We start from the raw sequence: 12,981 nt of genomic DNA, 5'->3' as shown, positions 1-12,981 counted from the left end.
TTGTTATTTGAGAATTCTTTCTATATTGAGATTTATTCCTTATTTTATTTGGTTTGTAGGGATTAAACCTAATCAACTTATGTACTTCCTACAAAGTTTCCTGCCTGAGAAACGTGATTGAATCCTAAGACATTTTCAAGTCATTCATCAGAAACTTTATTTTGCATGTGTAATGTTTAAGTTTATATATATGTAATTATTATTTCACTTTAAAATGTTTTCCACAGTGGACATATGTATGTGTAGATTTATAAGTAAGTCTAAGGAGTTCCTTTGTTTATATGGTAAAGGTTTATTAAGTGACTGCTACATGCCACACTAAACTGGTGCTAGGAAATCAGTGATAAATAACAGATGGGCCCTGCTCTCAAGGAGCTCATAGCTTTTGTTTTTGAAATAGACAGGCATAATGATAAATTATTGCATAGCTGAGAAAATGATAGCTCATAAGCTCGGAATGTCATTATTTACTTTTTCTGGGATGTTGGGTTGGGTATTTCTCCTTTGTCTTTCAGCTGAAGTCAGAAGCCATCCAGACTTCTCATTTTCAAGCCAGACTTAATGAAGTCATCAGAACCTTAACTCAGGTGAGAAGAGGAATTTAAAATCCTTGGGTAGGGAAACAGGTACTCCCTTTGTTGTCTTTTTTTCTCTTTCATGAAACAAATTGTTTTACTTAGAAAATGAGGAAATCCCTGGCTATTCATGGTGAATTAAAGGTGCGTTTGAAAGTGGTTTATAGCCCTACATTCACTGACAAACACGCACTGCCTCTGGAAAAAAAGAAAGCTGGCATTTTAGAGTTATCTTAAGCTGGCATTGGTTTCCCTTAAACTTTAAGATCTGACTCTGCAAGGAGTGTCAGGCCCTCAGGACACAGAAAAACAGAAGGTGATCAGAAGGCAGGGCAGGCATCTATGCAGAATGGCCAGGTGTCACTAGTTCAGATGTCACTGATAAAAGTATTTGTGTAAATCATTGTCAGCATTACCCTTGGCTAAAGAATAAACAGATTTATCTGCTGAGAAATGATTTTATATCTAAAGATTTTTATTTTTAAAAAATTATTATGTTCATTGCATAAAATTTGAAGGTATAGAGTGAAAGGAGCTGAAAAAAAATACCACTGATGGTCCTCCCAACCACAACTGCTTCTAAGATTTGTTCATGTTCCTTTTCAAGCGTATGTGCTTTCTTTGCATAGTTGGTAATCTTATTGTATATATACCTTCCTAGCCTGGTCTTTTCACTTAGCATACTTGTTTTCGTCCTTGTAAAATATAGGTGATTATAACATCTACAACATAAAAAAGTTGTAGTAATTCATGCTTTTAACAGCAAACATAAATCTCTGAACAAAAGAAACTTTCTTTTGCATGTACGAATATGAATATATTCTCAAAAAAAGAAGTCGACTAAGGCTTAAGTTGTTATAACTTGGGAGAAAAATCTATAATTTAACTTTAAAATATTTATTATGAATGATAAAACAGTAATAAAACATTATTTAAAGAAGGGAACAAAGTAATATCTCCTATTTTTAGAGGTTTTTAATCTTAAGAAACTATCATCTCTTTTTACTTTTTGGATTTTCGTTTTCATTGTTTGAAAATTCCTTTGAGACCCATCTAACTCATTATTACCTGAGACAAGTACTAGAACCTTCTCCTGTCATCATTGATTGATTGATTGATTGATTTATCCATTCATTTAGCTGCACATGTTGATCACCTATGTGTCCCAGGTTTAGTATACTAAACAGGTGATATTACCTCTTGTCATAGAACTTCTCATGATTAGACAAGCCACCACCTCATAAAAGATCAGGGATTTTCTGTGAGTGGCCTTTTATTGAATGAAGTTTGGATCTTGCCCCATCACCAAACTGTTACATTTTCATCCATAGGTCATTGGTGTATCTGGGGTGATTGGCCTTCAGTCCAATGCAATCTGGCTTCTAGGACATCTTCACCTATCTACTCTGTCCTCAAATCAAAGGAGAACCTCTGGTAAGGTTACAGCCATAGGACATTGTTAAGAGCATTAATTTTCACAACAGCCCTAAGTAATGGGTATCACCATCCCTTTTATACCTCAGAGGAAATGGGCTGTGGAAAGTCTTCCTGACCTACCGGGGTCACGTGGCAGTCAGTGGTGGACACGACATTTGAACTCAGACCTATCAGCCTCCAAAGCCCATGCTCTTTTCACTCTTCCTCCCCGCCTCCCTTAGAGAACAGTTTAGACATTGTATCTAATGCCGTATTTTATAGATAAAGAACTTGAGGCTCAGAAAGATGACATAACTTACATACAGAGTTATTTTAGTGACAAATCTAGAAAAAAAGGAACCACATCCTGGAAGCTTGGACCCAAGTGCTTTTTATTTTGCTAGATGTAATCAATAGTTTGTATACTACTCATAGTTCATTAGACATCTCTTCATATACGGTTGGAATTCTTCTGGCTTCTGTTTTGGATGAAATAATAGGGTAAGTACATTATAGTTGTGCATCTCCTGGGCTTTGGAACTGAAATCCTAGATCTCAATATAACAAAGCTTTTCCTATTGCCAATAGGAAAAGCAATAAGAAATATTTGCAGTTCCCACATGCTTAATTTATGTTTGTACTTGGAGATTTTTCTGGGGAGGCCTCACTGTAATGCACTGGGACCTATATCTGGTCCTTTCTCTTTATAGAATTTTGACCCACTGGCTCTCTTGGACCCAGACCGGAGAGGCTTATACCAAAGATTCTTCATTAAAACCTAATTTCACATATCCCCCGACAGGTAGTCTATGGGCAGCATTACCATGAACATGGGTCCCTGTGAATACTGCCTCCCTCACCTCCAGTCACTCCTTAGCTGCAGAAATAGGATATTATTCCACAACATTCCAGCATAATGAACTTTAGACAGCTGGAAGCTGTCATATTAAAATGGGAAAAAGAAAAAAAAAAATCATTCTCACTAGCGAAACCTCTGTAATGCTAGTTTTGGAGGGCAGTGGTCTCACAATATCCTGGTAAAGTAGCATGTTTATGTCAGGCTTTTGCTTTTTTTACATAGGCTTTTTGATTATGTTATGGGTTACATATACTCAAGTCAGGTCATAGTGAATCATCCTACACTTAGGTTCTTCAGAACAAAATGATTGTATGTCTGGAAAAGTACAGCTACTTGTTTCTGATGGAATTTTCCTATTGAACCATTTATTGCAGTAAAATGCACCTCATGAAACAATTATGGGGAACTGGGAGGAAAAGAATCTAGGAAACTCCCAGTACTCAACTAGCATAAGTGTCGCTGTTTCACTGTTCCAGGTCAGCGATATCTGATCATTTGTACATGTTGGTCACTCTGGGGACTTTGCCTTATGAAGTAAGAGACTGGCTGCTATTAATACTAATGGTTGTGTTTCCATGATTCATATATATCTGATTCAGGATGTGCTGAAGAAGCTCCTAGAATGGTGGTCTCAGCCTGAAAGCTGAGCAGAGTCCTGGCTGATACTAAGGAGGTCACAGGATTGGGGCTCATTGATGTGACAATGCGGAAAGGATTTTTTTTTTAACCACTCCAGTAACATTTTCATCCTCTGTGGTTTTTCAGCCTCTACTAGGTTACTACCATTTTAGATCGCTTGCACAGCCTAAGTGATTACTTCAGGGCCAGTCGCTTAATCTAATTGAATCAGTTGTAGCCACAGAATATTGTGCTGAGATTAATGGCATAAACATCTCTGCTTTTGTCTCTAGGTTGATGTGGCAGCATGAGATCATTATCTTTCCTTCATTAGTCCTGCCAAGTTCCCTGGTTAATCTGATCATTTGCTGTCTCCACAGTTCCTCCTGATTATAGCTATTTGCCTGAGAGCAGTTTTATTAGAGCAGCCATTGGCTTCTTCATTACAGGAGGAAAAAAAGGCAAGTAAAACATATTTCTTGAATTTTATTATTCTTTCTACAAGTGAAGTAAATTTGTGTGTCTTCAGCCTGCTTCTGTAGAATTAAACAACACAAATCTGAAAGGGTGAATATTTTCTTCTGCTAGACCTTTGCAATAGAGATCACCAGGAGGCCAACTTGAGTAAGCGGTACATAAACATACACACTGTGTAGTCTCTTGGAATCCCTGTATCTGACCTTGGGGTCAGGGGTGGTCTCTGTGAAGACCTTAATCTTCCATTTGGTTCTTTCAAAAATATAAGCACACATGACTTTTCTTGTGAATTTTAAGTGAGTATGACCGAAAAAGAGAAAACACACCTGGGTGCAGTTTGTATTTCAGGATCTGACCTGGAAGTAGGTCTTCTCTGTGAGCCTTGTATCATCACTATGTTGTTGGAATCACTGACTCCAGGTCTTGGTTTTTAGCTCATGTTCTGTTTCTCTGCAAACATTGGTCCCTTTGTGATTCTGTGTCTCTGTGACCCATATTAGAGAACAAGCAACCTGAAGACAGAGATTGGGTGCCTTTTGTTTTAACTGGAGCCAGAAGAAGGCCGTGTCAGTTATTAAGTAAATACTCTTCAATGATACACATGTACTATTCAATGCTGTGAGGAAAAAATGGATTAGAACTGAACACGTCGCAGCTCAGGAACCAGTTTCACTCATGTAATAAACTTTCACTGATATTTGCTAGTTTCATTCTTCCTTGGGCTGGTTAGGTCGGTCTGGGCAAAACCAGTGCCTGTATTACAAGACCATATCAATATGAGAAAAAACAAAAAAGTTTTTAAGCAAATTAAAATGAAGAAACCTGGAAGAAGGAAGTTTGATTAATGAAGGTTGTGGAAGAATAAAATCTTACCATTGTAAGAGACATTAAAGGTCACGTTGTCTGATTTCTCACTGGATACAGTAATCCTTGGAGCTTCCAGATTATAAACTACGTCCATTGCTTGTAGATGAATTCCTTTAGTTTCTGGAATTCTAGAAATTGTACTATTATCCTATGATATTACATATCCTCAGTGCAAACTGATATAAGGTTATGTCATTATTGTACATAATATATTTATCTATGAACATGTCATATATGAGTCATAACATGGAGTTAATTGTTCATAATGCCATAAATTCAGCCTATTTAAAAAAAATCATAACACAGATGTCTTCATTAGCAAAAATTAAATTCTCACTAAAGGAGCATCTAAAATTTCCATGGCTAGAATAATTCTAGGAATATATATTTTTGCTCAATTTTTTTGTGAGTTTGCTCACTGATATCTTATAAAATTTTTAAATGATGATAATGTGAGATAATTTCCATGATAAATAAAATAAAAATTCTTAAGGTCAAATGAAAGATAGACTCTTTCTTTTCTAGTGAATAAAATGACATTTGGCTCCCCAGATCCATATTTCTTGGCAGAAATTAATTTTCTTTGAATCCTGTGGGAAAATTTTGGTTAAATGTACAATTTTTATGATTACGCAGTTATGGCACAACAGGCAATAAATATTCTGCTCTAAAGCTAAAAAATCAGGTGGAACTGGCATCAGTGACGTTATGTGCAATCTTGCTGAAAGCTATTTTAGAACAGAAGCATGAAGTATTAAAAAGTGCCATATTACCAATCAGATATTTAGTATTTTCAGGTTGTGGGAGAGGTCTGCCTTCTTGTCAGGTTTGCTGACTAGATTCAGAGGGAAATCTATTCAGCCTTACACATTACTAATGATGACCCCAGAGGAGTGGGGGCCGTGGGAGGCTGACCTCCGCCTCGAAAGCCCATTTACAAAAACAAAACCAGACCCTGCTCTATGGGGCTAAATAGGATGGCCAAATGCGGAGGTGTGCGTGCAAACAAGTGTTTTCTTCTTCAATATGCTCAGCTCATTTGAATTTTAATAACTCCCTTCTGAAGCAGCTTTTGAGTTTAAATGTCTGGATGTCACTCACCAGAGCCCAGTGAGGCTGCTGATAGGAAGGATGACAACTTTGGTGAGCTCTTTTGAGGAAGAAATGGCTTTAGAGAATAAAAATCGCGCTTGGCATAGGCAGAAGAGAGCAGACTTTAGGGAGAGCATGGCTTCCTTGCCTCTGTGCGCTATTTAATAACTCATAAGGGGGAGGAAAATGTGATGAGTTATCCCTGAGTCACACTTAATGCCAGGAGAAGATTGGGCATCATGATCTCAATTTTAGCCAATCAAATTTGAGGTAGCAAATATATTCATCTGCTTTCTAATGCTTAGGACTTTTCTCATTTTAATATTCATGTGATAGAACATATGAGATGATCATAGCATTCTACATGTTCATAGCAGGCCTACGTTGTAAAACCATACCAAATAGATGAAATTCCTTCTACTTTTTAAAGACTTCAGTTAAAGCTTTTTTTGTTATACCTGTAACATTCTCTTTTTCCTAATAGTCCTGGCCTTCTTTTAGCAGATGGATTATTCCTTAACCTTTGTCATTATCTATTCCTGTAGACATTACTTGATTATGATAGGCTTAAAATTGGCTCATAATCTAATTCCTCCTATCATGGAATTATTTTTCCCCTTAAGGGCCTTTAAAATTTGACTCTTTTGCTTCTTTCCTATTAATTTTTTTCTTTTTTCCTGACTTGTGACCTTTTTTCTCCTCAACCTCATAGCATATTCAGATTTCATGAAGATTTTATCTACCTCTTTATAAAACATTTGAAATGTATTAAAAGGAATCATTTCTTTTTGATACCAACATCAGGTATTTCTACCTAACAATTTAAGATTATTTTTCTTATTCTGTTGCTGGGGAATGTGACTAATTTCTTAAACTTGTATTTTTCTGTTAGACTTTAAAGTTCACAGTAAGAAAAATTATTTAAGGAAAGTATATTTAAACCCTTGTAATAAAGTCATTATGAATGGTATTTTTTTCCTTAATATGAATTCATTGGTCAGTGATCTGTGTATATAAGAATTGGTACTGTGCATAAACTATAGATAGGTATACTTTCTATTTTTCTTGAACTATTAATATGAGATATAATTGTTGACACCCCTAGCCAGAGGAGCAGAATTGTGAATTCTGAGTGTAGAATAAATGCTATGAGAAAGCTGTCTTATTTTTCTCATGAAATTATGGAGTCAGTTGCCAAGATTGTATCATTTGAAAGTATTTTAATTAGTAATAATTTACCTATACAGTTATAAAAAAATATTATTAGAATACATGTGTATAGCATTAAGTTTAAAAATGGTATAAAGAAAAAAGAATCCCCTATAATCTCACCAAGTAGAGATAACCACAATAGCTATTCCAATATTTCCTTCTAGATGTGTGTGTTATATTATGTTGAATCATAAAATTTATATTGTTTTGTTGCCTGATTTTAAAAAATTTAACAGCTTTCCATGTAAATGGAAATGAGTACCAGCCATCTCCTCCAAAAGGAGGCTCAGGAGAAAAGTATGGAAAGAATCCTTGCATTACTTTCTAGATAGTTGTTAATATGTTTTGGGGTGCTTGATTTCTATCTTTGTACCATGAAAATACACAAAAGGAAAAAAGTCACCAATTATTTCATAACTCTCTGACAGCTACTATCATTTTTGAATTCTGCTTTTTAATTTGTTGCTTTTATGCACACACAAGTTTTACATATTTCCAAGTATACATATACTTTGTATTTTTAACTTAATACTATGATATAAACATTTACCTAATTTTCATATATCTCCATAATTATCATTTTTAAATGACTGTAGAATATTCCATCAAGTTAACCATAATTAGCTTAACGATTTCCCTATTGGTCATTTTTTAAATTTCCATTACATAGAGAACATGTTTATACGCGTAGCTTTCTCTCTTCTGCATATAGCTTTCCTTAGGATAAATTCTCAGCAATTTATTAGTGGGCAGGAAGAGTCTTAGGATTTGGTGACCATAGGATGGCATGGCCTCATTGCTCTTCAAAAGGATAGTACCAAATTTTAGTACTTCAGCCATGTATGAATATGCAAAGCAGTAGACCGTAGCGGTTAAAAGCATGAGAGTCCGACTGCCTGGGAGATGCCCCTTGCCGGCTATGTAACTTCATGCAAGCTGCTTAAGTCTCTAAGCCTCAGTTGCTTCTGTAAAGTGGAGAAAGTAATGGAATTTCCTTTGTAGAGTTTTTGTGAGGATTAGGAGTTTATGAGTCACTTTATGTAACAGTGCTTAGAAAGCAAAATAAAGGATAAACCCTTTCTAGTTATATTACAAAGCAAGACAATATATAGATAAACAAATGACTACAGTGAAAATCAGTCAGGTATAAAATGATACCTTAAGACTGCTTTAATTTGCATTTTGTTGACAGAAGGAATGAACATTTTTGTGTGTATTTATACTATTCAAGAGGTTGTTTCTTTTCATTAAACTTTAGACAGTTTCTTTTTAAAAAATGTACACCTTTTTTCTTTTACTTTTTCTTTTGAAATAATTTCAAACTTACAAAAAAGTGAAAACAGCCAGAGAACTTCGATATTCCTTTCACCCAGACACCCTATTCACATTGCACTGACAGTCCAAAAGATGTCTTCAGCAGAAAAAATTGAATCTTGACTGTCACGCTGTTCTTATGTATTATGTCTCCTTCAATCTGGAACTGTTCCTCAGTTGTTCTTTGTCTTTCATGACTTTAACATGTTTTAAGATTAGAAATGATGTATTTCATGCAACATTCTGCTGTTTGGGTTTGCCTGTTGCTCCTCATAGGATAGTCAGGTCAATCATCTTTGGCAGGAACATCGGGGACGTGGAGCCCTGCTCTTCTCAGGGCATCCCACAAGCGGTGCAGGTTGTCTGTCTCCCTGCACCGGTGATGTTCACTTTGATCCCTTGTATTAGGTGATATCTTCCAGGTTTCTCCATTAGTATTCTCCACTAGGAAGTTTCTCTTTTCCCATTGGTTCCCCTACTTTCACCCATTAGTTTTAGTATTCATTAATGTTTCTTGCCTGAATTAACTATTACTGTGATGATGGCCAAAAGGTGGTTCTTAAAATTCCATTATTCCATTTACATGTATTTTCGGAGGCATTCTACTAAGGAAGAGCTGCTTCCTCTCTCTTTCCACTCCCTCCCCCCTTTTTTCTTTCTTTCTTAGCGTGGACTACTAAATTCCTATTTTATTTAATTATTTATTATTCAGTTATTCATTATTGTGATCCTCAGATTGTTCCAGATTAGATCAGTAAGAGCCTCTTTAAGTTGGCTCTTGTGTCCTTTTGATGTGACCCTATCACGCTTTTAAGTACTTTTTTTCTTTGTGGCATAAAATGGTGTTCTAGGCTCATCTTGTATTATCCTTAGCCCTGTAATAGCCAGAAAGCTCAGGTTCCTTTTAGTGGAGAATAATATTTAGAAGCTACGATCTGGCTACAAATGATCTCATTGCTTCTGGGATAATCACTGCTCCCAGGCCCTTTCAGGAACCAGAATTAGGAAATTCTCTCTCTCCCTTTCTCCCTCTCCTCCCCACCCTCCTCCCTGTCTCTCTCATGTCTAAATTTATTTCTATATCTAGCTTGCGGTTTTCAGTATATATACCACAAGTTCACACCAATATCCACAATTCCAATTTAATACCACAGGATTCAGTCTACCTTTCCCTCTTCATATTTGTAAATTTCTTCTCTGACAGTAAGAAACCTGGCCCCCATTATTCTCAGTATATTTGCTCATTTTCTGAGTCCCCCTAAATGTAGTGCATCTCCTGTCCCCACTGGGCTACAGCCCTGCTAAAGCTGCCTTTCCCTCTCAGGGCCTGATCTCCACCAGGCAGCCACCCTGCTTAACAGCCTTCCTGGTGCTCAGGGGCCCAGGGATGTTTTTGTTCTGATAACTCTGTTGTTGAAGTACTTGGTCTTAAAACAAAACATCCTACCTGCTCTTAGTATCTGACTGACATATCAGAATCATCAGTTGTTTTCAATGACTGTCATAATTGTAGAGTAGTTTCTAGCAGAGGGCTAAGTATCTCCTAGTGCCCACAAATATGCCATACTGTAACTATCTCTACCTGTGTTTTCTGAGGACTTTGTCTGAAACATTCCTACTCATCTTTTTCATCTTGGTTTAAACATTCTCTCCTCAGTGGGCAAAGAGAGAGGATTCCCCGAAGGTCCCAAATTAGTTTAGCTTTCTTAGGTGATACTTTCCTATATGTTTTTCATAGTACTTTGAATGTGTGTGACTATTTGCTTAATTATTTATGGTTCTTTGTTACATGTCTGTCTGTCCCATTAGACTATAATTTCCTCAAGGGCGGGAAGAACATCTGTGTTTTATCCTAAATGCTTAGAGCAGAGTACTTGGCATGTAATGGTTTTCAAATATCTGTTGCTCTACAGCTTTAAGCATATATATGTGAATGGATAATTCTGAGCTAAATCACTCCTAACTAACACTGAAGATGGAGAGAGTGAAGACGTGCCACACTACGCAAGCCACGTGCTGGTGATGGGAATATACGCATCACTGGCCGTCAGCCTGCTTGTGACCAGGCTGTTCCCATAGGGCTTAGACGTGTGCGTTGTGGCACTGAGATCTGATCCCCTGTGTAGCCAAAGTATGTGTGATAATAGGTCTTGTTGTAATGCATTATGTTCGGATATGCCATTTACGTCAGGGTTCTTTGAGGCTGTCAGCTGGATGAGAGATTTAAAGCAACTTTGTATCTGGATTTTAAAACATCTGGATCCTTTTAACAAGTGCTGTTAAGTCCCCTCAGTTCCATACCCATTGTCTATAAAGCATTTCAGTATTTCATTTTTATCTAAGGTACTTGTTTGAAAAACAAAGCATTGCGATAAGGGAGCTGACCATTCCTGTTGCTGAGATTTGGGTTCTTGTGTCCAGATCTCTGGGGAAGGAACCGTGTGATGCCATTCTCTTCCGATACATCCCCCCAAATTCATGGAACTGCCAAGTATTTACTTCATTCCTTTCATTCCAGTTAGTGTCAGAATTAGTTTCCTGCAAGTATAGTGGAAAATTTTCTATGATTCTGGTTATGTTACTCAGTACTGATTCTCTGCCCTTTAAACGTGGAAGATTCATTGTGTTATAGCACTTTCTTGATTTTCAACCCTATGCTCCATTTTACAAGTTCTTCTTGTTTCCAACACTTGGCTATATATCAAATCAATTCTAAACAGCATAGAAGCCACATCAATAGTGTACAATAAAATGCAGTTATTGGTGAAAGTTCTGTTGTCTTGTCAAGGGAGAGCTCATTGTCTAAGCAATAAAACATCTGGAAAATGGTCATATTTCACACTAGATCCTGGTATTAGAGGGCAAGTTTAATGTCTTTCTTGATTTCCTAGATCCTCTGGAAACTGCAAAATTTCTATAGTGAATTCAGTAGAAGGACCTGGAATAAAATTTTATGTAATTTTGAAAACACTTGATCTAAAAAAAAATTTAATAGAAATGTGTTTATGAATTAATGACTTCCAATATCGGATTGGATTCATGTCCTTAACAGGAGAGAATAGTAATTCTGTGCACAGATATTTACTATACTGTCTGCTAGTTCATCAGGCCATTTTTATGAATCATGAACCAAAAAGACCTCCAAAACACAGCTAATTTTGTTTTTTTTGTTTTTTTGTGAAATCAAAGACTTCAATGTGCAATCAACATTGTATAGGGACAGTTGCCACACGTGTGTAATAAGTATAGAATTATGTGAATAGCCAACCAGTGAATTCCTATCACTGCATTTTTATTTTTCTTACATCTGATGTTTCCTTGTCTGTCCTCTCACCAGAATATCAGCTCCATGAGCGTAGTGACTTCCTCTGTTTGTTCAACACCACCTCCACTGTTTGGAACAGTGCCTGGTACCTAATAGATACTCAGTTGATGGTTGAATGAATGAATGAGTTCATGAAGATATTACTTTTTTTGTCAGAAATTCTTCTCCTTGTAATAGCAATGATTGACTCCCTGATAATATTTTCTGCACTCGTAGTATTACATCTCCAGATAGAATAGAAATAAAGCTTCAGTTACTGATGGGACAGCATAGAAAAATGGTACGTGTGTTGAGCTTTTAACATTTTCCAAAAGCAAAGCATTGGTGGCAAGAGAAATATCACTGGAAGGCACACAACTAGTTTTACCTTCCCAAGTTGGCAGAGGCAAAGGTAAGGAGGTAGGATAGTTGGTGGCTAGCCTAAGAAAACACGCTCTAGTTGGAAATGAATCTAAAACATCAGAGAAAGGCCTGGGTTAGAAATATGGATTTACTAGTTATCAACATGTACACGTAGTACATGAAACTGTGAGAGTGAATGACCTCAGGCAGCGAGACTCAGCTGAGGAACAACAAGGAAGTATGGGAAAGAATGTATTTCAAGAATGAGGCCAGGGTACAGTTTTAGGTGGAAAAGTAGGGAAAGAAAGACTGAAAAAATATGCCCTTGAATTTGGCATTTAGCTAGCAATTAGAAATCGTAGCAAGTGCAGTTCAATTGGAATAGTGGGGACAATAACCAGATAGCAATTATGCTCAGGTTTTTGTTACAGAAAGCAGTAACTCACTTCAACTGACTCAAATGTAAAGATATTTATTACAAGGATTCCTAGCTTTCCCAGAAACCTAAGGGCAGAAACTCTACCCTCAGCCCTCAAGAGTACCAGGAGCAGAAAGACAGCAGGCACCAAGATGTTCTCTCTCTTCCCCTCTGTCTATCTTTTAGGGGCTTCATAGTATCAATTTCTCCCATGGATTCTGCTTCTCTCCCTAGTGACTGCTTCATCCCTTTCTATGCCTCTTGTGCTATGTTGTTTGTGTGTAGTAAAATACACAAAATGTAAAGTTTACCATTTTAACCATTTTATTTTTATTTTATTTTTTAAAGGTTTTATTGGGGAATTGGAGGGGAACAGCGTCGGGGAATCGGGGAAGGGGAACAGACAAGTTGCTGTCCTTTTGTTCTCTAGTCTAGTTGTGGAGGACGTTGCTTCACTGGCCCATGT

General features: G+C 36.8%; 1 protein-coding gene across 1 annotated transcript in view; it reads left to right on the top strand.

The window, feature by feature from the left end:
* FOCAD (focadhesin) overlaps positions 1-12,981 on the top strand; it is a 302,193-nt gene that overhangs the window by 260,713 nt on the left and 28,499 nt on the right. The window contains exons 32-34 of the mRNA XM_019668206.1: positions 452-587; positions 1,907-2,009; positions 3,849-3,929. Coding sequence (XP_019523751.1) covers positions 452-587; positions 1,907-2,009; positions 3,849-3,929 — 320 coding nt within the window. The remainder of the gene's footprint in view (positions 1-451; positions 588-1,906; positions 2,010-3,848; positions 3,930-12,981) is intronic.

This window comes from Hipposideros armiger, unplaced genomic scaffold (genome assembly GCF_001890085.2).
Source record: "Hipposideros armiger isolate ML-2016 unplaced genomic scaffold, ASM189008v1 scaffold_520, whole genome shotgun sequence".
Lineage (NCBI taxonomy): Eukaryota > Metazoa > Chordata > Mammalia > Chiroptera > Hipposideridae > Hipposideros > Hipposideros armiger.
The sequence above is the reverse complement of the archived record's forward strand: the minus strand, read 5'-3'. Positions and strand labels throughout refer to the sequence as shown.